Below are 25,307 nucleotides of genomic sequence, written 5' to 3' on the forward strand. Positions count from 1 at the left end.
TATATATATATATTAATGCTTGAACATTCAGTTTACAGTGTGATTAGAAAAGATTTTTGCAGTGTTCAACACGTGTAGGTTGCGTCATCAGAGAGCGACCGCAGCATCAGAATGCTGACATGGCCGCGTCCGTGGAGCTGAGACTCAGTTTATGCATCTGTTTTGTCTTTATTTTGGGGTTTTCTTCGGTCGCCGCGCTCATCGAGGGACTGTATTGCGGGACTCAGAGTTGCTATGACGTGCTTGGGGTTTCGCGTGAGTCCAGTAAAGCGGAGATCGGTCGCGCGTACCGTCAGCTGGCCCGAAAATACCACCCGGACCGGTACCAGCCCGGAGAGACCGGAGACACCCGCGACGCCGCGCAGCAAAAGTTTCTGCTCGTCGCTACTGCTTACGAGACACTCAAGGTAACTTTAACCCCGAATACAAGCGCCCGTTTAAATCTAACATATTCATTCCGATTGTGCGTAAAATAGAGATGAGGTGGATATTCTAGAGTTTCATAATAGCCAGAATGCGCATTAAAGGGATAGTTCACCCAAAAATGAAAATTCTGTCATTGTCACTCATCCTAACTTCTTTACAAATCCGTAAGACTTTCGAGCATCTTCGGAACACAAATGAATATATTTCAATGAAATTTGAGAGATTTCTGCCCCTCCACTGACAGATACGCAACTACCACTTTAACGCTTCAAAAAGTTAATAAAGAGATCGTAAAACTAATCCATATGAATTTAGTCCAAATTTTCTGAAGAGACGTGGTCACTTTATTAGCCTGGACCCACCATACTCTCGTACATTTCATTTGTAAATACAGTCTGGCACCGCTCCATTGACAAGCGTTAACTTCCTTTAACCAGTCACTCTGGATCTGCCATAACCAATCGCTAACGTTTGGTCGTGACGTCTTTCATGTCGAACCCAGTGGGAAGGAGCGCCACAACATCATGGCCACCAACAAAACTAAGCAAAGATTGTTCTTGCTCCGGCTTTATCTTCTTGATATTCGGCAGCGTTGCCAGAACGGACCGAATGGCTTCACACAATCCCAGACTAGAACTGAAGGAAAATGAAAATTGAGTGGAAGTACGTAGGAGTGCAGAGCCAGGCTATCACTTTATATGATGAACAGACTGAATTTAGGCTTTTATTCAAACATACATCAGCTGTGGTAAATGCAAGCTTAAGCATGAAAACAAATGAAGTTTATTCTCGTTAGGCAGCACGTTTGATCTTCCTCAAGAACCAACACATACAGTCGGCAACGCGTCATAGTTGGGGGCGTGGTCGGCGTGGGGGAAAACACCGCGAACATCATGTGTATTTTAATGACAAAATTCTTATTGCGAAGCATTGACGCCTGCCGACCGGCAACGATATATTGCTAAATGAACTGCAAAAGGGTACGATTGCCCATATTTAATTAAAAACTGGGTCAATGACCCGACCAAATGGCCGGAGGTGTCGTTTCCAGACATATTTTGCTATCTGGTTGAATCTCCAGGTAAGACATCGCGGTATATAGCTACCGGTAACATTAGCCTAACTCAATCATATGTTGCATACTATAACTCCATAAAACCTTGTCACTTACCAATTGTACGTATGCTTCACTCCAAACTATTAATCCTTTTGTAAAACGGTGATCAGTAGTACGAGGTTGCAGAGGGACTGTGCTGACAGTTATCCTGCAGTCTGTATTGAGTGTAGACCGTAGCGATTGGCCCATTTGAGCGAGCCTTCAGCTGATAACGCTAATGTGAATGAGACATCCCTTATGAAAAACAACTATAGGAATCTTGTAGTATTTTAGGACAAAATATTATAGTAATCCTCTAGGAATATAGTATTTTGGGACATACTATAGAAGTACTATAGAGGTATTACAGAACATCACAGAAGTATTACACTACTATTTATTGCTTGTAGCCATTTTGTCCTCCTTTCCGGTTCTGTGTGTTTATTAGGAAGGATGTAGAACTTCAATTCATAATTTGTTTGTTTATTGGTGGAACAGAAAACGACACAGCACCTCTTCGGCATGATTGTCGCGTGTATTTCAATGAGGGCCAAGGCAATGTTTTCCCCCACGGGCTAAATTCACATCACGTGACTGGGCGTTCCCGGGAGGCGTTCCCAGACCAACCGACTGTATCGATGCGCTTTGGTCTTGCACGTCAAGCGAACATGCTTGATCTTCAGTTTACCACAGCTGAAATCTGTTCATCGTATAAAGCGATTGAGTCTCTTCAGAAAATTTGGTCTAAACCGCTAAATTCATATGGATTAGTTTTACGATCTCTTTATGAACTTTTTGAAGCGTCAAAGTGGTAGTTGCGTAGCTGTCAATGGAGGGACAGAAATCTCTCAGATTTCATCAAAAAGATCTTCATTTGTGTTCCGAAAATGAACTAAAGTCTTACAGGTTTGGAACGACATGAGGGCGAGTAATTAACGACAACATTTTCATTTTTGGGTGAACTAACCCATTAAAAGTCTGCAACTTAGTAAAGTTGTGGTCACATCAGTCAGCAGCAAATCATATGACCAACTTCAACCCGATGTGAAATCTTTTGGTTGATCTCTTAAATGTCTAAAAAAGATTCCCCAAACCTTGCAAACTTTTGCAAATCCAGCTATTTTAGTACGTGTCCACAAGAGTGAAGGAAACCCACTCAAACCACCGCTGTTGAATACACTTTTGTTAATCTAGGTACATAGTCGAACCACAATGAAAACACCCCAACGACATTTGAAATCTTATTTATTTTGCAACATCAGTATTATGCTTTCTCCCAAACTGAATCGCCAATAATACATTCAAATGTAGCTCAGATATCAGACATGTCTTTACCTACATTCCCATATTGCTTTCCCTTTAAGACATAGTAAATAATCTATAGTAATAATAGCTAAATATAGACTGTAAGATCTCTAATATTGTGATTTTCAGGATGAAGAGTTACGTAAGGACTATGACTACATGCTGGACCACCCAGAGGAATATTACAGCCACTACTACACCTACTACAGGAGAAGACTTGCTCCCAAAGTAGACGTTAGGATAGTGATTCTCGTAACTATTTGTGCAATCTCACTCTTTCAGGTAAGCTGATCACTTACTCACTTCATTCATTGCCATTGGCTTGAAAAAGTCAACATACTGATGAGTTTCTTTATCATATTCCTTATTTTTCTGACAGAACAACACACAGACGTACACCAAATTTTAAATCCCATCAATTGGGTGCACAGCAACAAATGCAGTACAAATACAACAATAAAATTGTTGTGGATCCCAAACTGTAAGGCTTATAGAGACCTGGCGGGATTGAAGCATTATTACCCATTACTCGGTTGCATAGACGCTGTTTGAACAGCCAAAGGGGGGTTACAAAGCAAATTCATTGTGGGCTATTACCTCTGAGTCTTAAAGACCCTGTATCATTGTATTCTTGGTGCAAGGTAGAGCTGCAAGAGTCTATTTAAATTGAGAATCACTATTTTTTTATTGGTTTAAAATGGAGATAATGATTCTCTCATTATTCTGAATAGACAACTAAACAAAAATAACATGTAATTTCCTAGAGATTCTGACCAATTGTTAATTGCTGCGGTCTATTTGGAAAAATGTCAAATTAATTTGAAATCTTTTTGAATGAACGATTTAATGACTCATTCACAAAGACCGAACTTGTTTTATTACTAGATGAATCAGTGTTTTTGAACAAATCTTCTGAATGAATGATTGATTCAAAGACTCGCTCATAAAGACTTGAAGGAATGATTTAATGAGAAATCATTTTTTTTGTCATTCACTTGTCGCCACCTACTGGTGTAAGCAAAACAATCTTTATTTGAAGCGTCACTATAATTTCAAAGACCTTGTCTGATGGAACAAAACCACTGCAGAAAGATTCTCTGCAGTCACAATTAATATAATAGACAATTACCAGAAACATTTACAACTTTGGATTGAGTGTGGCAGCAATGTAATGTTATGGCTAAAAATGTAGAGCTATATTTCATCCACCGCAGGTCATGGCTCTTCAGCTCCAGTCCTGAAGGACATCTATCTTCCAGGGTTTATCTCTAATCACACAAACCTGAACTTTCTGTTTGTCTAATGTTAGAACTGAACACTGTTGGACAGCAGCAGGTGTTTAACCCTCATCCTTCCCTCATTTAAAAAAAAAAAGGGGGTTCAAGAGCCTAGACTTTTGTTGCACTTGAACCACGAATACACACAAAAAGGTTTAATTTAAAAAAAAGAAACATCCTTCCCTCGCAGGTCAATTTGACCCCCTTTAGGAATGAATGGAATGCGAGGAATGCTTCAGTACACATAGAAAACTCAAACTAAAAATGCTAAAACTTTACCAAAAAATTTATTTCATAATGTCTACATGTGTATCTGAATGCACACTGAGGTAAACTGACTTTAGGACCCAGCAGAACCGCTCATTTGCTTCATATAGAGCTATAAGGCCATCTAGTGGCAAGAGTCATGAAATATCATGTTATATTATTTATTTCCACAAGAGGTCAGCAAGACTCCCAATGTAAGATATTTTGAGCTGAATTAAAGGGGTGGTTGAGTGTGATTTCACTTTTCAAACTTTAGTTAGTGTGTAGTGTTGCTGTTTGAGCATAAACAAAATCTGCAAAGTTACAACGCTCAATGTTCAAAGCAAAGGGAGATATTTGCTTTTAAAGAAATCGTTTTTTAAGGACTACAACAAATGGCTGGTAGCGACTACACGACATGCCTCACGGGTTAGTGACCACACACACACACACACACACACACACACACACACACACACACACACACACACACACACACAGCTCATTTGCATTTAAAGGGCCAGACACAAAATTGTGTGTTTTTGCTAACCCCCACAAAGTGACAACTTTAAAGGGACACTGTGTAGGTTTTTACGTATTTTATTATCTGAAATCAATATTTTTATTCATAAATATGTCCTCAATGGTGTACAAATACCTCTGCAAATTATCTGACTTATCCTCGTAAATGAAGAATTTATTATCTTTATGTACATGGGACGGGTAGGTTCACGGAGGCTTCCATGTCGTTCCGCCATCTTGAAAAACTATAATAGCAGAGAGGGTCAAAAAGTACAAAAGGTGGAAAAGTTTCCACAACGCGTTTTCGTTCAGACTCAGAGCAAGCGTCACGTGACTGAAAGCAGCAGAAACGGAGGAGGAGAGCAGTGAGAGGCGCGTTCCCGGCGGCAAGTTTAAACGGCTGTATTGCACTCCTATGATTGCTGATTGCTTTATTATTTGTAATGGCGGATCATACATATGCCGAGCCACAGGAGAAGACACTGATCCACTGCTTCTCTGTCCTCTCCCTCTACCTCTACCTCTCCCTCTCCCTCTTCCTCTCCCTACTGCTGAATCATCCGATGATGATATCTAACAATCACGTAATTTAGAAAATATAACGAATAAAGGCGGCATTACTACTAATTACAACAGTTCATGTTTTTCAGTGTCACCAACTCATACTGTAACATTTGTTTGTTCGTTGTGTCAAGTTGCTGTTTTTTTTAAAGTTACAAACCTGTTCATCTGGAGAAAAACTCGATGAAGTGTTACTACAAGACATCCTGTCATAGCATTTTTGGTACATAACGGCAACCGTAGATGCAATACGCACTTGAAAAAGCGAGGCGCTGGAGAGCAAAATTCGTTTGAATGCAAAATAATATTTCACCACTGGATGGGGGTATTTCTCACACAGTGTCCCTTTAACATGCTATATAAAAATATCTGTGGAGTATTTTGAGCTAAAACTTCACACACCCACTCTGGGGACATCAGAGATTTATTTTACAAACAGTGAAAAGGGAATTATTCCAGCCCTTTAAAAGGTTTATGAATGAAATTGTGTTATTTAATTTAAGTTGAAAATGTGAGGAATGTGCCTAAATTACTATTTTTTTATTTTTTTATTTATTATTAATTGATCAAATCTAGTAATTTTAAGGTATATAAAAAAAAACCTCCCAAAAAATTGCATTATAAAAACTGAAAAAATACTATTTTAAAAATGAAATAAAATAAGCTTTCTAAAAAGTATAATTTTAGGGTGAGGGAAAGATGTGTTACAGTGCGAGGGAAGGATGAGGGTTAAGAGCTCTGCCGTAGATTAAGGACAGTCGGCACATTTATATTTAGTATATGGATCATACAGACAGCTGTTAGAGCAAGAACTGTCCATTTAAGAACCAGATGTTTTTATTTGTTTGCAGTATTACAGCTGGTGGAGTAGCTACACAGAAGCCATCAACTACCTGATGACCGTTCCCAAATATCGCATCCAGGCTGCCGAGCTGGCCAAGCAGCAAGGTCTTCTCAACAGAACCAAAGAGAAGGGAAAGAACCGGCGATCCAAAGAGGAGATCCGTGAGGAAGAGGAGCAGATCATCAGAGACATCATCAAGAACAAGATCGACATCAAAGGTGGCTATCAGAAACCCAACGTATCTGACATTCTGCTGTGTAAAATCATTCTGTTCCCATACCATCTGTGCACCTTCGTGGCCTGGCACTGCTCGTGGTTTTACCGTTTCACCATCCGCGGGGAGGAGTACGGGGAAGAGGAGAGACTGTACATTATCCGCAAGAACATGAAGATGTCGCAGGCTCAGTTTGACAGTCTGGACAGCGGCCTGATAGAAACGTTCCTGAAGCAGCAGCTCTGGATCAAAGAGAATTATGAGGTTTGGAGATTTCTTTCATTTCGAAGCTCTTATTCCACAGTTTCTCCACTGCCAACATATACGACATGCTAGATACACGGTTTAAAACTGATAAATATTTAGCTCTTTTAAAGTTAACAAGTGCATTTTAAAACCCTTATTTAAAAATCATAATGCATTTTTTCGGTTTTACATTATAATTGCAATTCGGTTGTCAATTCTATATAATCAATTTATAAATCAAACTTATAATGATGCTTCATTACGTTTTTAGCAGTTTTTCTATGGTTTAATAACTTTAATTTAATTATTGAATCACAACAGTCAACCATGAGCGACACATCATCATAGAGTGGGGAGATTGGTTTTATTATAGAATTATTTTCATTGAGTTCCATGTTCGCATTTACAGTGTATTTTTAATGTAATCTGAGAAAATTGCATACACTCTAAAATAATTTTTTTTTTAATCAATATTTGAGTTATGAAACTGTTAAACCAAGAAACTACTTTGAGTTAGAGGAACTAACTAATTTTGTTGCATAAACAATAATTTTTTTCAACCATGCATTTCATTTAATTAAGAAAATATAGACACATGATGTTGGAAATGGGAATTTTCAATTCTTTAAATGTTTAATATCTTTTGCTGCACATCAGAACTATAATCTCAGGTTTTATTCATTGTGATGGATGATTTAGGGAATTTGGCTTTTGTGATTCCTCATATTTAAACTCCTGTGAAACAAGACATGGCTGGATAATTTCATGTTCCTAGTCACCCTAATGTTAATGTAAATATGACTGGGAATATTCTTCAGAGGGATTTTACTCAAGACTTTCTAGGGTGTTGCCAACAGTTAATTAGAGAAAAACATTTATATTATAGCACACTGTAATTTGATTTACTTCAATGACAGGTTAGATTTTTGTGATAACAAAAGAAAGATCAAAATGATAAACAATGCAGATTTATTTTTACAGCCATCTTTGTTCATATTTACCAAGGGTGCCAATAATTCTGACCAGGACTATATACATATATACACATACATACATGCATATATGCATACATATATATATGCATGTATGTATGTGTGTGAATATATATATGCGCATGCATTTGTGTGCATGCATACATACATATATGTGTGTGTGTCTTAAGTTCACATGTTTTTCTGTAAATCATTTAAAATGTTTAAAATTCAGATCCCCAGCCCTATTAAATATTCAGTATAGAAACATTCATAATTCCGTCATTAATCAGTGATGAGCCTGTTTTTCATCGTATGAATCTGGAGTGTGTGGTGGTGTTAGTATGTGTGTGTTTAGGACGACAGACAGACTGATGACTCTGTGTGTTTGTGAAAGGTGTACCGAGAGGAGCAGGAGGAGGAGATGAAGATGAAGATGGCCACAGACTCGCGATGGAAACGCTACAGGCGCTGGATGAGGAGCGAGGGTCCCGGACGCATCACTTTCGCTGACGATTGACCACACACACACACACACAATGCTGTGTGTGTAATAACACTCGTTTACAATGGACTGACAATGATTGACAATTTGATTGTACCTATGGAGGATCATGTGACTCTTCTGTTTGCATAAGAGGATCAATTGAGACTGTTTTGGAATCATAAAGAAAAATAACTCTTAAAACATTGTGTGTTGTGTTGTACCAGGATGAATTTGATCACAGGCTAAAGAAACCCGGTGTTACAGTTACAAAAATGCCTCATTTCAATCACTGAAAGATTATGTGTCTCTGTCAGTTCTTCTACGTGTCTGCTATAAATGGCATCTAATCCTATGCTGTATCTCACAGCCTTTTATTTGCATATAGAAAGTCATATGGTACTTCAATAAAGTTTTATAGTTTAAGGTTTGGTTAGGAAGACTTTGTTGATGTCACCATAAAAAAGGTTGCCATGCGATAGATTCATATGTCATCAGTAATTTATTATATTGTTCTTAGTGCATAACCACAGATGCACATAAAGCGATCTCTCACCTGAAGACTTGTCATATATGCCTTCTATGAACGCTTGAATTCAAATTCAGTTCCTTTGAACGTTTTTCCATTTAGGATTCATTCTGTAGAAGGGACAACAATACTATTAAAATATATTTAAAAAGATGCACAGAAAGAGAACTTTTGAAGTATACCCTGGTTGGTCTTTTCCCATGCAATTTGAGTATTTCATGCATTTTGGAATAAGAATAAGAGCTAAACTGAAATAAATAAATATAATTTGTATGTCGCTTTGGATAAAATACAAAGTTATGAAAGTTTGCAGTTTGTTGTGGCTCGCATTTTACCACAACAGAGTCGGTGATGACGGGACTTCTCTTGTTACAATAGTTTTTGGATTGTAGGACTGAGTTTCTTAATTCTGCTTTAAAGTCTCCGAGAGTCAGACTGCCTTACCAACACAGTGCATTACTGTAAACATGATGAGTGCATTACTGTAAACATGATGAGTGCATTACTGTAAACATAAGTGCATTACTGTAAACATGAGTGCATTATTTCCCATGGTGAACGCAGCCCACAGATGCTGTTGATACACCTTTGAAATTGAAACACACACACAACCTTTTACTTATAAATTGTAGTAAGACAGTTGTACCCAGAATATGAGTGCACTGCCAGAGAGTGGGATGATTTGGGGATTTGCTGTGCATCCAGATCTCCACTTGAGGTCACTATTGCAATTATCAAAGTCATTTTGAATGAAGGAGAGACTGAATCCATAGTGTCTCGAGTCAAAACCTTAGTGGCGACTACACTACAGTGCTGGTCAGTTATTTGCCCTCTTGGTAAATATGATCAAAGATGGATGTAAAAAATAAATCTGCATTGTTTATCCTTTTAATTTTTTTAATGCAAAAATCCAACCCTTTTTTTTTAAGTAAAAGAATTGAAAGTGGGGGGAAATCACATTATGAAATAAATGTTTTTCTCCAAAACACGTCGGGAACAATTATTTGCCCCCCTTTACTAAATACTTTTTGCAACCAAGATAACAGCTCTGAGTTTTCTTCTATAACGCCTGATGAGTTTGGAGAACACCTGACCAGAGATCAGAGATCATTCCTCCATACAGAATCTCTCCAGATCCTGCAGATTCACAAGTTGGCGCTTCTTCTCTTCAGTTCAGCCCACACATCTTCTACAGGATTCAGCTCAGGGACTGGGATGGTCATGAAAAAAGCTTCTTTTGTGCTCAGGGACACATTTTTGTGTTGATTTTGATGATTGTTTTTGGATCACTGTCCTGATGGAAGATCAGACCACGGCACATTATTAGATTTCTAGCAGAGGCTGTCAGGTTTTGATTTTTTATCTGTTGGTATTTGCTAGAATTAATGATGCCATGTATCTGAACAAGATGTCCAGGACCTCCAGCAGAAAATTAGGCCCACAGCATTAAAGATCCAGCAGAGTATTTCATTTTACACATGGGGTACTTTTTTATCCCTGTATGAACCAAAACCATATTAAGTGTTTGCTGCCAAAAAGCTCTTTTTGTTATGTTTCATCTAATAATAAAATAAACAATAATAAAAAATAATTGTTCCCAATGTGTTTTGGAGAAAAACATTTATTTCATAATGTGATTTCCCCACCAGCTTCAATTATTTTACAGCAATAAAAGGTTAGATTTTATCTTTAATTTTTTTTATATATATATAGGCTATATCAAAAGGATAAACAATGCAGATTTATATTCTACTGCCATCTTTGATCATATTTACCAGGGGGGCAAATCATTCTGACCAGGACTGTATGTATGTATCTGAACACATATTTCGCAGAATTCGCACAGAAATATTAAACGATTAATGCCTGTGATTTTCAGATCTCATAGCAAAAATTCTGTTGATGGTAGAGGTTGGCAGAAATCATGATAATCCACAAAAGTCTTGCTTTTCACTATGCATGTGTTTGTTAATCATAAATCAATCTCATGAATCCCAGAATTTAGAAGAATTCAGATGTGCATTGATTAGGGAACGTTTACACAACTATGATGTACTAAACATGGTAAAGTTTTTCCTTTTCCTTTGCATTTTTCACGAACAGGTGAGAACATTGTCAAAAAAATTTGCCTTTCACATGGATCCACGAAAACGACTAAAAATCACGCTGTATTCTGCTGCCAGGCCAGTAGATGGCGATGTCTCTACGCGCCTATAGACTGAACACGTAAAACATGCACATGACGTCAACATTTTCACAGATTTGCATTTTTGTAGTTTACACAGACACAAGAATGATGTCATTTTCTAAAAAAAATTGCACTTTGGGGCAGTTTACACGACACCTTTTTCAACTAAGACCAGAAAACTACTAGGCTACATCGTTGTCGTGTAAACTCAGACATCTGACACGTCTATCCGTTTCACTTTGTGTTTGAGATTCAGTAGTTTCATAATCATACTACTGCAAACTGCAAAGCCTTAAAGACTAATTGAAGTTTATTGTGAATTCCTAAAAAATAATATGCATGTGATGCCGATAGCAGAAAAGATACAAACATATTCTCTGCCATATTTAGGTTTATATGTGTAATGCCAAACCTGTTTTTGTCTCAAAATCATATTTAATTTCTAAGCTGAGGATAATGAAACTCATGCTGTTATTAAAGTAGGCTATGTGTCCGTCAGATGTAAGATCTGAGATTATTGTTGATGGTTTTGGTGTTTTCCAGCTTGTAGGGGGGGATTGAATGATGGAGTGTGTGTGTAATCAGGATTAAAGTCTATCTCTCTTCTACTGTAATTCAGGCCATTGGCAGGTCAGTATACCAGCACAAACACATCAATCTGCTGAAAACAATATACAAAATCTGTTTGTTTTAATAGGCACTGAACATGGTTGAGCATGAAACAAAAATAAAAGGTATTTTTTGAATGTTAAGAGAACTGATATTTAAAATAGGTTTGTAACAAATTAAATATATGGTGGGTCACAAGTCTGTTCTCATAGGATGCAAAAGGGAAAAATATGCTAAATGCAAAATAAACATGCAAACAAAAATGTTAACTGTGAAATAATCATCTACTTCTTATGCATCCTGGAAAATGAGCATGTTTTGGTGGATAGCTTAGGTTTTGAACTGAACAAAAATCTCCAGATCCCTCTTTTCTTTCGTCCTGTCAGAGAGATTCGACCATATGTCCAAATACATACGCCTTAAGCCTTAAGCGTACTTAAAAGAAATGAGGAAAAGTCTTTCAATGTGGATAATCGCATAGACATGTTCAGTATGGGTTGTCATCCGTCATTGATAATTCAGAATTGTACATTATTGTACCCAAGTTGAAAGTATGAATCCTTTATTGATTTGTCCTGTAGCCTATGTTTATTGGTCTTTCTAAACTCCAGGTAAACTTGCTCATAATTTACCCCGGTAAACAATTTTTATGCGTTTTGACTGTTCATTTACACGACATCGGCATTTTGGCTTGAAAATGCCAGGTTAAAAAAAAAAACGGGTTTCAAAGTGCAAGGTTTTGAAAATTATGCTTTTACTGTCTCTGTGTAAACAATAAAAAGGTAAATTTGTGAAAATGGTGACGTCATGTGCGTGTGGATTGCTAAGCGTCTATCAATATTTTGATACCGCTTCGTTTCACACTGCACACGTTTGGCACCGGAATACGAGATTTCCACCACAAAAGCGTCTCTAATCCTGTTCTCAACAGGGTTTCATAACACCTGGGTCAGGAGCAGGGTTTATAACGACGATAACCCAGGGTTAAAGGACAATTCCTAACGCCGTACTACGTGCTGGTCGATAGTCACAGTTCAGCTCACGTAGCACGGCGTTCGTTGTTCGACTGGTCGAGAGACTGTTTTCCAAAGATGGCTTCTGCTAGTATACGTGAAGTGTACTGTCTTTATAAAGTATCTTCTTATTAAACTGTCTGCACACTTACACAGTTCTCAATGCTTCGGTTTGCAGGTAGAGACCCTCATTATGCTACCGTGTTAGTGTGGGGCTATTTTGAGCCTTGTTAGTGGTATTAACTAGGGATTTTTACTTATTTGATGCCCCATACACTAGCGTTATAAGCTAATCTGTGGTTAAACTAAAACTAACGTTAAAACTGGGTACATTCGATTATCATGAAAATCCCAAAGAACGGTCGACTCGGTACCCATGTGTTAATTTTGCCCTTGGTAGGTTCATTTTTGGCCGGAATTGTCCTTTAAGCAGAGTATGAAAAGCCCTATTGTCCAATAATGGCGCTTTTCCATTACCAGTACCAATTCAACTCGACTCGACCCGCTTTTCGCTCCGTTTTCCATTACACACACAGGACAATGGAGGAAATCGAGTGTATCCTGTTTTTGATCCTCGGGATGTGGCTGGAGACGCTGAGGACAGCAAAACGAAACACTGCTGAAAAAACCCCAGCTCTGGCGCGTGCAATGATGACGCGGTGAATAGTGACGATTCTCTCGGACCAATCAGCAGTCTGCAGTGTTTTCACGTCACATTTTAGTATCGCCTCAGCTCGCTCAGAACCTCACCGGAGGTGTACGAAAAAAAATACCCGAAAGCAGGTACAGGTACAACTTGTACACAGTGGAAAACCAAACAACGAGTTTGAGCTGGTACTGTGTAGTGGAAAAGCGCCATTATATCCCTATTGTGTGCAAGTTCTTTACTGTACCTGATATGTAAACATTTGTGTGGCGACTTCTACGTACAAGTTTGACAGGTAAAAGCAGGGCAAGACAGTACATTTTTAGCATCATTGGTTCAAAATGTACTTTTCACACTGATTTGGCATTGGCATTTAAATAATACTTATTTACAGTATTTGATTTGACAGCATTTGAAATTCATGGCAAGGCTGGATCAGGGTTTACTGCCCCGACCTGAACCGAACTGTACCGTACCGTACTGCTCAGTGGAAACGAGCCATAAATGTAGCGCTTGCTGTGATGAAATGCTGAGTCGTGGTTTGTGGCTCCAAGGGGTTTCGTGTTGCAAGAACTCCAGCAATTTCTCCTTGATTCACACCTGTGATCTCTATCTCAGCAACGACTTGATTGATCATTAATGAGAGACCATTATGGGATTATTGCAAGATGACTGTTAGTAAGTGATCATGTGAAGTCATGGAGGTTAAATGCTGGGGAATCATCCGATGAATGACTGCAAACATTTTTAGCTACAGCAGAAATTTGATTGATTCTATTACATGTTGCATGGACTAATGCATTAATGAATAAAATAGTTCACAAGAACATTGACTTTAAGCTTTTAAATTTCAGCTCTCCCTGAAATGTCATGTTATTAATTTAGTTCTTTCAGTTCATTACCACTGGTTCATAAATTTCATCTTGGAGATTAAATCAAAACCTATTTCCTTTCTTAATTCTTCCTCAAAATTGGAAATCTTGCTCCATCTACTGCAGCCTTTCATGTCAACTTTAAATGATTAAAGTACCCATGTAGTCAACAATATTATCCCTTAAAACTCATGTTTGATCACCAAAATGACATATTTAAAAGTTTTTTTCTTAAAAAATAAAGTCTTCATGGCTTAGCTTGAATGTAACTCTACACTCTTGCCTCATTTAGGCCTAGTCCACACGGACATTATTTTTATAATCGGAGTTTTTCCTCCTGCGTTTTAAAAAAAAATCCCGTCCACGCATGCTCGGTTTAAAAAAAATCTCTGTCTACATGAAAACGCAAAAACACGCTGTCAGGAGCAGCCAGCGGCGCACAATCTGACGTCAAACAGAGCGGATAACGGCGCACACTCGGACGTCGCAAGGCAAAAACCCCGCTTTTAGGCCATGTGTCCACCAAAGCGTTTTTTCACGCAGCTTGCGTAAAATTCTAATTGATTTCATTGGGAGCGCCGCGTTTTTTAAACGCCATAAGCGTAACGAGGCGCTGAGCGTGTATTTAACGCTCAAGCGCTGAGCGCCCGGCGTTTTTTACTGATCGCCAAGAGTTGAAAAATGTTCAACTTTGGGTAAAACGCAGCGCTCATCACTGTCACTTTTTACCCAGCCGTCCAATCACAGTGGAGGAGGGGCGGGACAAATACCACATTGACCATCTGTCACAACATTCTTTCTGTACAACGACGTCAACCAGCAGAGCTAACCGAACAAAACGGATGAAAAATAAATTTTTAGAATGAAACAAATTATCTACGAAATCAGTTACAAGTAATCTGGGTTGCGGATATTCTGTATCATAGTACCGAATCGTCTCAACTGAAAAAACGCAGCCCTGCCAAAACGCTCTCAAGCGCCCACAGCTAGGCGTTTTCAGCAGAGCGTCTAGCGTTTTCAGCTGGCTAAAAACGCTTTGGTGGACAAACGACCTTACCGTCTACACACAACACTGCAACCGGTGTTTCTGAAAATCCTCACCCTGGCAGGGGTTTTCAAAAATGTTCAGTTTTAGTGACCTGACACTGCGTTTCCGTGTGGACGAGCAGCCGAACCAGTGCTTTAAGTGGGCCGGTACGCGCCAGTGCTCAGTACCGCCACTTCCAAATATAGCTCTTGAGCGTACCGCCACCTCTCTGTGCACCCAGAACGTGCTTTTAGCGTACCGGTACGCTCATTTGCACATCTGTTTTAATCCTTTGGCTGCGCTGCCGCTTTTCAGAGCGCCCTTCATAATGCACGCTTCCTAATTCGTCCCACCGAGAGCAGAGACTACATTACCCATACATACACCCTTGAGTTTTACAAGTGAAAAGCGCATGCGTCGCTTTTGCCGCTGTCAGTGTCAACTCAGCGTGGTCCGGAGAGGGTGTGTGAAACGCGCAACCATAGCTGATCGGTTAAAATACAAATACAATGAACACTATGGTTATTATGTTTTATAATTTATTTTATGTACATTTTGTTCAAAATTTTTTCAATACCCTTTTTCACATTTTATTTATGTTCAGTAGCTCTTTCTAGCTCAAGCAAATCCACAAACTAATAAAAGGATTTATTATTTTTTATAAGGTCGTCTGGTGACTGCTGTATATAAAAGTCAGCAAAAAAATTAATAAATAATAATAAAAATAATAGAGTACCGGCACCTCTTTTGGGCCACTTAAAGCACTGAGCCGAACTGTGTATAAAAAGTCACGGTTATAAAAATACCCGTGTCCGTGTGGACAAAGCCTTAGTATACGCGGTTATGAATATGCAAATGAGCCCCGCCTCCACTCACTCACTCACTCAGGTCAGAGATCCACTCGTTGACGATAACACGTTGATCTGATTGGTTACAAGGCAGTTTGTGACGTCAGAAACACCAGCGATTTCAAACCGTGTTTTTGAGACTGTCTTTGGTTCCCTTTCGAACGGTCACTTCGTATTGCGTAGCTATACGCAGTGGGGAAACTCCTTTTCCTCGATTTACTGAAGCCTTTATGTAAAGCGCATTTGCAGCTGCACAGCTAGAACATGAGCGTCTGGCTCGCTCATAGGCTGCGCTGCGGCAACTGCACATCCAATGGCGCGGGCGCCTCTGACGTACGACCAATGAGAACACTCTGCGTCATACACGTCAGAGCCCGCCAAGGGGGCGTGACCTCAGTCTATAATAGCCCCCGAATTCGCCATTATAGCAGATTTTACTCCTTCAGCGACAAACTTCACGTCTCTGACCATTTATTGAGCCTTCGCCGTCGAACAAGCCTTCAGCCTGAGCCAGCTACAGTTCAGCAGACGACACATTTCACCGTGTTTCTCCTGACGCCGTCTCTCCTGTGGCTATCCGGCGATATCCTTTTCATTGCTCATTGTATATTGTTGTATTATTTGTACGAGCGTTGTTCTAATGCCTCGTGTTAAGACCTGCGCCACGTGCGGATGCAAGCTGCACGAGGCGGACGAACACGCTAGCTGCATTCCATGCCTGGGACTTCACCACGCGGAGAATGCACTGTCTGCCGGCGGATGTGCGGCCTGCGAGAGCATGCCTATCTCCGTGCTGCGAACTCGGCTAGCCCTCTCCCGTGACGGCGACGCCGCCTCTCCCGCGCTTCCTTTTCCGGCCCTACTTCAGCCAAGGAAGAAGAAGCGCCGCAGCCAACGGCATCCGGAGAACATGGATGTTAGTGAACGCACGCCGGCCTCGTCCCCGCGTGCCTCACTCTCTCCAACCCGTTCATCTCCGGTCCTGTTCGAGGGAGATCAGCGCCCCCCCCCACGTGGCGGGCCTTGTCTCCTTCGGCGGGCCTAGCGAGCACGACGACAGCCTGTCTATCGCTGCGTCTGAGGAAGAATGGCCGGGCTCTTTCGACCCCGTCATGGCTTCCCAGCCGACGCCCAACGCCTCAGCTACCAGGACTAACTCCGACACGGAAATGCTTCGGATCCTGACGCAGGCCGTAACGGACCTCGAGCTCGAGTGGGCCGCGCCCGCTGAACCCCCTCGAAGTCGGCTGGATGGCTGGTTTCTGCCAGGGCACCAACAGGCCCCTCGTCACAAGCCAGCGCCATTTTTTCCTGAGGTACACGAGGAGCTTACCAAGGCCTGGCGCACTCCTTATTCTACAAGAGGCCCCGCAGTTTTCGCGACGCTCTCCTCCGTGGACGGAGCAGCGGAAAAAGGCTATGAGTCGTTGCCGCCCCTCGAAGAGGCGTTGGCCGCTCATCTCTGCCCGAACACAGCTGCTAGCTGGCGAATTAGAGCTGTGCATCCCAACAAGCCGTGCCGTAGCACTTCAGCCCTCGCCGGACGCGCGTATTCCGCCTCCGGTCAGGCTGCATCGGCCCTGCACACGATGGCCGTGCTGCAGGTTTACCAGGCCAAACTCCTCCGGTCTATGGACGAGGCTGGCCCGGACCCTGAGGATTTTCGGGACCTTCGGAGCGCCACAGACCTGGCCCTGAGAGCTACTAAGGCCACAGCGCAGGCTATCGGGAGGAATATGGCGAGTTAGGTTGTGCTCGAGCGCCACCTCTGGCTTACCCTCACTGACATTAAGGACGCGGAGAGAACAAAGTTCCTCGACGCCCCAGTATCCAGCACCGGCCTCTTCGGCCCGGCAGTGAAGGGGTTCTCAGAAAGATACACCGAGGCACAGAAAGCGTCCCAGGCCATGCGTCACTTCCTGCCTAAGCGCTCTAGCTCGGCGTCAAGTGCTCACAAGCTAGCCCCGCCGACGCCTCGGCCAACAAAGCCCACGAAGCAGGCCTCTCAGCCCCGCCCTGCGGCTGATGCCCAGCGCCAGCCGAGAGCAACCAAGCGCTTCCCGCTTCCCCGACGCCAAGGCCCCAGACCAAGCGCCGCGCCTCACACAGCGCCGCCAAAGTCGTCCTAGCATGCAAGGGAAAGAGAGAGGGCACGGGTCCCGCACTCGCCGGACCACCCTCGAAGAAGTCAACAAAACTTCCCACAGCCCCTTGTTCAGTTCAGGTGGCTGGGGATTTTATTACTGCAAACAGGCCCGCAACAGTAAGCGCGTTCTTGCAAACAAACGCCGTTTTCACGGCGACCCATATAAAGCACAAAAAGAGTATGTTTCACAAACACAACACGTGGGTTCACGGTCCCCCTTCATCAGGCGGCCCCTCCCCCGTTATAATACTGCCTTCCCTACACGCAGATGCTTGTACAGTCAGTCCAATACTCAATGTGTGCACAAATCACAATATAAGGGTATCAGGTCCCCCTTCACTCGGCGGCCCCTCCCCTGTTGTAACACTGACTTCCCCACACGCGAATGCTTGTACAGTCAGTCCAATACTCAATGTATGCACAAATCACATGATAAGGGTATCCGGTCCCCCTACATTAGGCGACCAGCCCCAGTCAGTGTGTCAAGCCCTAGCCACACGTGTTCTAGCCTGGCAAGCTATTCCCCGGTGTGTCGAGTTGGGTCATAAACACTATAAAGCGAGGTTACTCGCTCCAATTCGCTCGCAGACCCCCGAAATTTCAGGCGGTTCTCGAGACTTCGGTGAGAAGCAACGTGGGTCACGTGCTTCGCACCGAAGTACAGAATCTATTAGCAAAAGGGGCGATAGAATTAGTCCCCCCCGCGCTAAAACACATGGGTTGTTACAGCCGCTATTTTCTGATTCCGAAAAAAGACGGCGGTCTCAGACCCATTCTAGATTTGAGACATTTGAACAAAGCTCTCATGAGACGGCCGTTCAAAATGTTAACTATCAAACATATCCTCGCGCAAGTGCGCACGGGGGATTGGTTTGTCACAATGGATCTGAAAGACGCTTACTTTCACATTCAGATAAACCCTCGTCACAGGCCATTCTTGAGATTCGCCTTCGAGGGCCAAGCTTATCAATACACCGTTCTGCCGTTCGGTCTATCGTTAGCACCCCGTACATTCACGAAGTGTGTGGATGCAGCGCTTTCTCCTCTGAGACATCAGGGAGTGCGTGTGTTAAATTATCTCGACGACTGGCTGGTGCTGGCACAGTCGAGAACCGAGCTATTAGCTCACAGGGATTTGATTCTCAGCCATCTAAAATGCCTGGGTTTCACAATCAATGTTTCAAAAAGCAAACTAACCCCCAGCCAGAGTGTGATCTTTCTGGGTACAGTTTTAGACTCGAGAGCGATGACAGCGCGACTCACACCAGAGCGCGCGCTCTCAGTGCGAGCGCTTACAGGCACTTTCAGAGCGCGCGAGCACGCGCCACTGAAGAAATTTCAGAAACTGCTTGGTCTCATGGCAGCAGCATCGCCAGTACTCCGCTTGGGATTACTGCGCATGCGCCCGCTGCAGCATTGGCTGAAACGACGTGTGCCAACTCACGCATGGCAGTCAGGCAACTTGCGCGTTATGGTAAATCACGGTTGTTTAAGAACCCTGATTCCCTGGCGAGCGCAGAACTGGTACCACGAGGGGGTGACAATGGGAACAATTTCCAGAAGGAAAATGGTTCTTACAGATGCGTCCAACCTGGATTGGGGAGCGCTGCACGAGGGCATGCCTGCATCCGGCCTCTGGTCGAGCACGGAGCAGAGCTTACATATCAACTGTCTGGAGATGAAAGCAGTTGGATTGGCCCTGAAAGCATTTCTGTCGAACCTCAGGGGTCACCACGTTTTAGTCCGCACAGACAATATATCAGTGGTGGCCTACATAAATCGCCAGGGGGGCATCAGGTCAGGAAACCTGCATGCGATGGCGAGAGACCTCCTCTTATGGGCACAAACCAACCTGAGCTCTCTGAGAGCAGCGCATACCCTAACCGGGCATCCAGAATGTGGGCGCGGATATGCTTTCACGGGGCAACACTCCCCTCGGCGAGTGGTCCCTGAACCCACAGACGGTCAGTCTGATATGGAAGGTGTTTGGCGAGGCCGAAGTCGACCTGTTCGCCTCGAGAATCAACACCCACTGCAAATTGTTCTTCTCGAAGGACAGGGACGCGCTGGCCCATGTCTGGCCCAACCGTCCCCTTTATGCCTTTCCCCCCGTCTCGATGATTCCACAAGTCATCAAACGGGTCAGAGAGAGCGGGTGCCCAGTCCTTCTGGTGGCCCCTCTCTGGAAAACCAGACCGTGGTTCCCGGAACTGGTTCAGTTATCGGACACAATCCCATGGCCTGTCCCACTGAGGAAAGACCTCCTCACACAGGCGAACGGGACATTGTGGCATCCGAGACCCGATTTATGGGCCCTCCATGTGTGGCCCCTCAACGGGTACCCAAAGACCTTCCTGAGAAGGTCTTAAGCACTATATCTGAAGCCAGGGCCCCGTCGACTCGGCGCCTTTACGCTTCGAAATGGTCAGGTTTTTCCAGCTGGTGCTCGAAAAATCAGGCTGACCCAGAGTCATGTGAGATATCTGTAGTTCTCTCATTCTTACAGGAGCTGCTGGATGCGGGTCGCTCCCCGTCCACGCTCAAAGTGTATGTGGCAGCCATAGCAGCACATCATGTTCTGGTGGCTGGCCAGTCACTAGGAAGAAACGACCTGGTCGTCAGATTCCTTAAAGGTGCTAGGAGAATGAACCCCTCCAGACCTCCATCTGTGCCATCTTGGGACCTCTCCACGGTCCTGGGAGCTCTGAAAGGTCCACCTTTCGAACCGCTCCAATCGGTTGATCTAAAACCCCTCTCGCTGAAGACCGCTCTCCTTATGGCTTTGGCATCTATCAAGCGAGTGGGAGATCTGCAGGCACTCTCTGTGAGCCCTGCATGTTTGGAGTGGGGTCCAGATGACTCCAGAGTCGTCCTCAAGCCCAGACATGGTTACGTTCCTAAAGTGCTCTCAACACCGTTCAGAGCACAGGTGGTGACGTTATCAGCCCTCCCTCCTTCTGCAGAGGATGGAGAGGTTAATCTTCTCTGCCCTGTCAGAGCGCTGAGAATCTATCTGGAGCGTTCTGCGTCTTTTAGACAATCAGAACAGCTTTTTGTCTGCTTTGGTGGTAGATCCAAGGGGGATCCAGTCACTAAGCAAAGACTGTCTAGATGGATAGTGGATGCTATTTCTATGGCTTATACCGCAGCGGGTCAAGTTTGCCCTATAGGCGTCAAGGCCCATTCAACCAGAGGTATGGCCTCGTCATGGGCTTGGTCATCTGGCATTCCCATTAGTGATATTTGTGATGCGGCCGGCTGGTCCTCGCCTTCCACATTTATGAGTTTTTATAATATGGAAGTGCCTTCCCTGCAGGCGAAGGTGCTTTCGGTATGATTAAGACCCGTTGGTGGCCGGTCTTGTCATATATTACTGTGCACAATCACATTCACATATATACATGAAACCCGCTGCTGGCCGGTTGTAGTTCATACATAAACCCCCTGTGGCTGGTTATATTTATATATATATATAAACCCGCTTTTGGCCGGTTATATGACATATATAAAACCCGCTTTGGCCGGTTATATGACATATATAAATTCCATACATATATAAAACCCGCTTCGGCCGGTTATATTCCATAACAGATATCAACCCGCTTTAGCTGGTTAAGATTTCATATATAAACCCACTTGACTGGGTATATGTTCGTATACTAATAACCCCGACAGAGTCTGGGTTCATTGGTGTAGTATATTGGGTATTTCTACTGATGTATACTACTGAGACCTGACGGTGTCTGGTCTATTTTTACATAAATTATGCGGTTATGGCTTGTTCTGTACGCTCAGGGGTCCTGAGTTGCAGTGACAGCCAGTTACTCAGTGCGGCGTTTTGCATGGCGTCCCCACTGCGTATAGCTACGCAATACGAAGTGACCGTTCGAAAGGGAACTACTCGGTTACTCACGTAACCTCAGTTCCCTGAGTTAGGGAACGAGTATTGCGTAGCCAGCCGCACTATGGTAACATGGCAAGTTGTCGCTTCAGTCGTTAAACCTGCTATAATGGCGAATTCGGGGGCTATTATAGACTGAGGTCACGCCCCCTTGGCGGGCTCTGACGTGTATGACGCAGAGTGTTCTCATTGGTCGTACGTCAGAGGCGCCCGCGCCATTGGATGTGCAGTTGCCGCAGCGCAGCCTATGAGCGAGCCAGGCGCTCATGTTCTAGCTGTGCAGCTGCAAATGCGCTTTACATAAAGGCTTCAGTAAATCGAGGAAAAGGAGTTTCCCCACTGCGTATAGCTACGCAATACTCGTTCCCTAACTCAGGGAACTGAGGTTACGTGAGTAACCGAGTAGTTCACTGCAGTTTTAAGGAGAAAATACTCAGCAATGCTGTCGACTTATGAATTTACACATGGTTTGTCTTAAAGCATATAAAAACACCACGTAGACATATAAACAACATTAAAAGCTGGATTTTCACTACAGGGTGACTTTAAGTTTGATGCCCAATCTGGGATTTTAGATAGATCCTGCACTGTAATTATGTTGTTTTTCACAGCTCAGCTAATTATCTTATATTATCATTGGACATGTTGTTTCTTTCAAATGCAAATGCAGATTATTTAATTTTATAAGACCACCTTCCAGCAACGCCCACTCTCCCACCTCTTTGTAAAGTCTGTTAAAAAATTGAGAAGCCCAACTAAGGTGCCCACAGTTATTAGGGAAGCAATTAGGAACCTTTATCTTTAAAATCAATCAATCATTAATGCTGGTATCAGTTAGAGTTCACAGGCTTCAAAGGATCTTCTCATCAATAATTTAATATTGATTTGCTATGCTTGTTTAGTATGACAGAGATCTAGACAGATGCATTACCTTATTCAGATCAGACTGAAGCTCTGCTGAAATTATCCCACACAATACTTTGGGGCACCACATACTGTAATCGTAAAGATTAGAAGTTTAACTTGTTTAGGTGTGTTTGATTAGGATTGAAGCTGTAATACAGTGACACTCTTGGGCTGAGAAACCCTGCTCTTAACATATAAATGAGGCTGTTTTCCTCAATTCTGAATAATCCAATGAGATGAACATATCAATTAAAATCAAAGTAACGGTTCTATTAATTAAATCGCATACTTCCCTACTATATAGTCGGCAAAAAACAATATCTGACAAGAGTAGTATGTCTGAATCCAGGGGCCAGTTGCATAAACTGCTAAAGGTTAGTCATCACATTTTTTTCTTTTAAACTGTTAACTGTTTTAAGTCAGTTATATATAAACATAGATTGGTCTAGTTTGATACTAAAAAGTAAGACTAATTGCCCCTTGACTAACCGTTAGTTGGTCATACTCGAACTTAAAGGGATAGTTCTCCCAAAAATGTAAATTCTGTCAGTATTTACTCTCCCTCATGTTGTTCAACCCCGTAAGATCTTCGTTCATCTTCGGGACACGAATTAAGATATTGTTGATTAAATCTGAGAGCTGGATCACTCCTCCATAGGCTTCTAAGGGATTGAAACTTGTTCCCCGAAAAGTCATTAAAGACATCGTTAAAATAGTCCAAGTGACTACAGTGGCTCAATCTTAAGTTTATCAAGCGACGAGAATACTTTTTGTGCACAAAAACAAACAAAAATAACGACTTTATTTCTACTATTCATTTCCTTCTCTGTGGGCCTCGAGTCAGTTAGCGTAGTGTGATTGCGTAGAGCTACGTCACACGTAGGCTCACTATTGGCCGACGCTGGTCATGTGTGCGATGTGTGTGACGTACATGTGATGTGTCACACACACACACACACACACACACACACACACACACACACACACACACACACACACACACACACACACACACACACACACACACACACACACACACACACACACGACTTGTTTAAATACATTTATGTTGTGCCAATGCAAGAGAGAACCTGCACCTTTTTTACCCCACTTCAAGCATTGGTGGTCGCAAAGTGATTACTTATTCAAAATAAGTACCTACTCAAGTGAGCATGAGATTTCGGACGCAGTTTTTAAGTCTGACACTTTCTGCTTCCCGTAGTGACCCTCGTGTGACGTTTGCGTACTTCATATCACTGATGAAACGGATTACATGCAACACTGTGTCCGAAATCTCATACTCTCTTGAGTAGGTACTTATTTTGAATAAATAATTACTTCACGACCGTATATAGTGTGAATATGTGTGGTATGAATGTAATCTGGATGTACTACATTCGCCATGTTGTCATTATCATGTGACCTACAGCGTCACTTCCATTCATAAATCCTCTCCCATGGCCTCATGGGATAGTAAAGTGTCCATCATACACACTTCAGAATCTCACCAGAAGTAGTATAGGTCATCCGGGGACTTTGTGCCTACTGTTTTATGAGTACTGTGAATTCAGACATACTTCTTTTGTCACATACTGTTTTCATAAAGCAACAGAAACTCTTTTCATTTATGTACTGCTTAATACAGTTCCTGTCTGTACAAATATAAAATTCAACATAAGCCTATACTATTTAAATCTCAATAAACCGGGGTCAAATTTTTTTTTTTTATCGGTTTTATTTTGATATACATGACACGATATAACATTAAGTTAGGTTACATGAAAAGAGTTTTTACTGTTTTCAAAACATGAATTTGTGAGCATCAGCTGAGCTGAAGGTGTCAGAATAAACATGAAAAATGCATCATCATTGTCGGGTGAATCTGTCCAATCGTGGAACAGCTGTGTCGTCATTATACCTTGTGTTTAGTCTCTCTGGAGAAACTGCACAGAATGAGTGACGGGATGTATGGAAGCTTGTTTCCGCCACAGAATAAAACATTTTAAAAAATAATTTTTATCTCATGAATTTATTTCTCAGAATTGCATGTTATAAAGTCAGAATTGTGAGATATAAACCCACAATTGCGAGAAATAAACTTGCAATTCTGACTTTTTCTCGTAATTGCAAGTTTATATCATGCAATTCTGACATCTTTTGTCAGAATTGTGAGATATAAAGTCAGAATTGAGAGATATAAACAGGCAATTCTGAGAAAAAAGTCAGAATTGCGAGTTTATTTCTCGCAATTGCAAGCATATCTCACAATTCTGACTTAAATTGATAAAAAGTTGCAATTACCTTTTTTATTTTATTCTGTGGCAGAAACAACCTTGCCTCTGCACTGTCAGACAAAATTTCGAGCAGTCATCTATTGCTTTGCTTCAAGTCGAACACACTTTATACATCCTAACCCTGTTCATGGAGGCA

At 42.3% G+C, this 25,307-nt stretch overlaps 1 protein-coding gene across 2 annotated transcripts; it reads left to right on the plus strand.

The window, feature by feature from the left end:
• The first annotated feature begins 78 nt into the window (after positions 1-78).
• On the plus strand, positions 79-9,707 carry dnajc25 (DnaJ (Hsp40) homolog, subfamily C, member 25). 2 transcript variants are annotated; one of them, XM_077206743.1, is made up of 4 exons: positions 79-407; positions 2,957-3,109; positions 6,285-6,755; positions 8,106-9,707. In XM_077206743.1, the coding sequence occupies exons 1-4, from the start codon at positions 120-122 to the stop codon at positions 8,226-8,228; spliced, it is 1,035 nt and encodes a 344-aa protein (XP_077062858.1). In that variant the 5' UTR covers positions 79-119; the 3' UTR covers positions 8,229-9,707. The 2 variants fall into 2 exon arrangements, with proteins under 2 accessions (XP_077062858.1, XP_077062859.1); XM_077206744.1 differs by having other exon boundaries at positions 8,052-8,181.
• Positions 9,708-25,307: the final 15,600 nt, after the last annotated feature.

This window comes from Siphateles boraxobius, unplaced genomic scaffold (genome assembly GCF_051911475.1).
Source record: "Siphateles boraxobius isolate OS27281-9 unplaced genomic scaffold, OSU_SipBor_1 56, whole genome shotgun sequence".
NCBI lineage: Eukaryota > Metazoa > Chordata > Actinopteri > Cypriniformes > Leuciscidae > Siphateles > Siphateles boraxobius.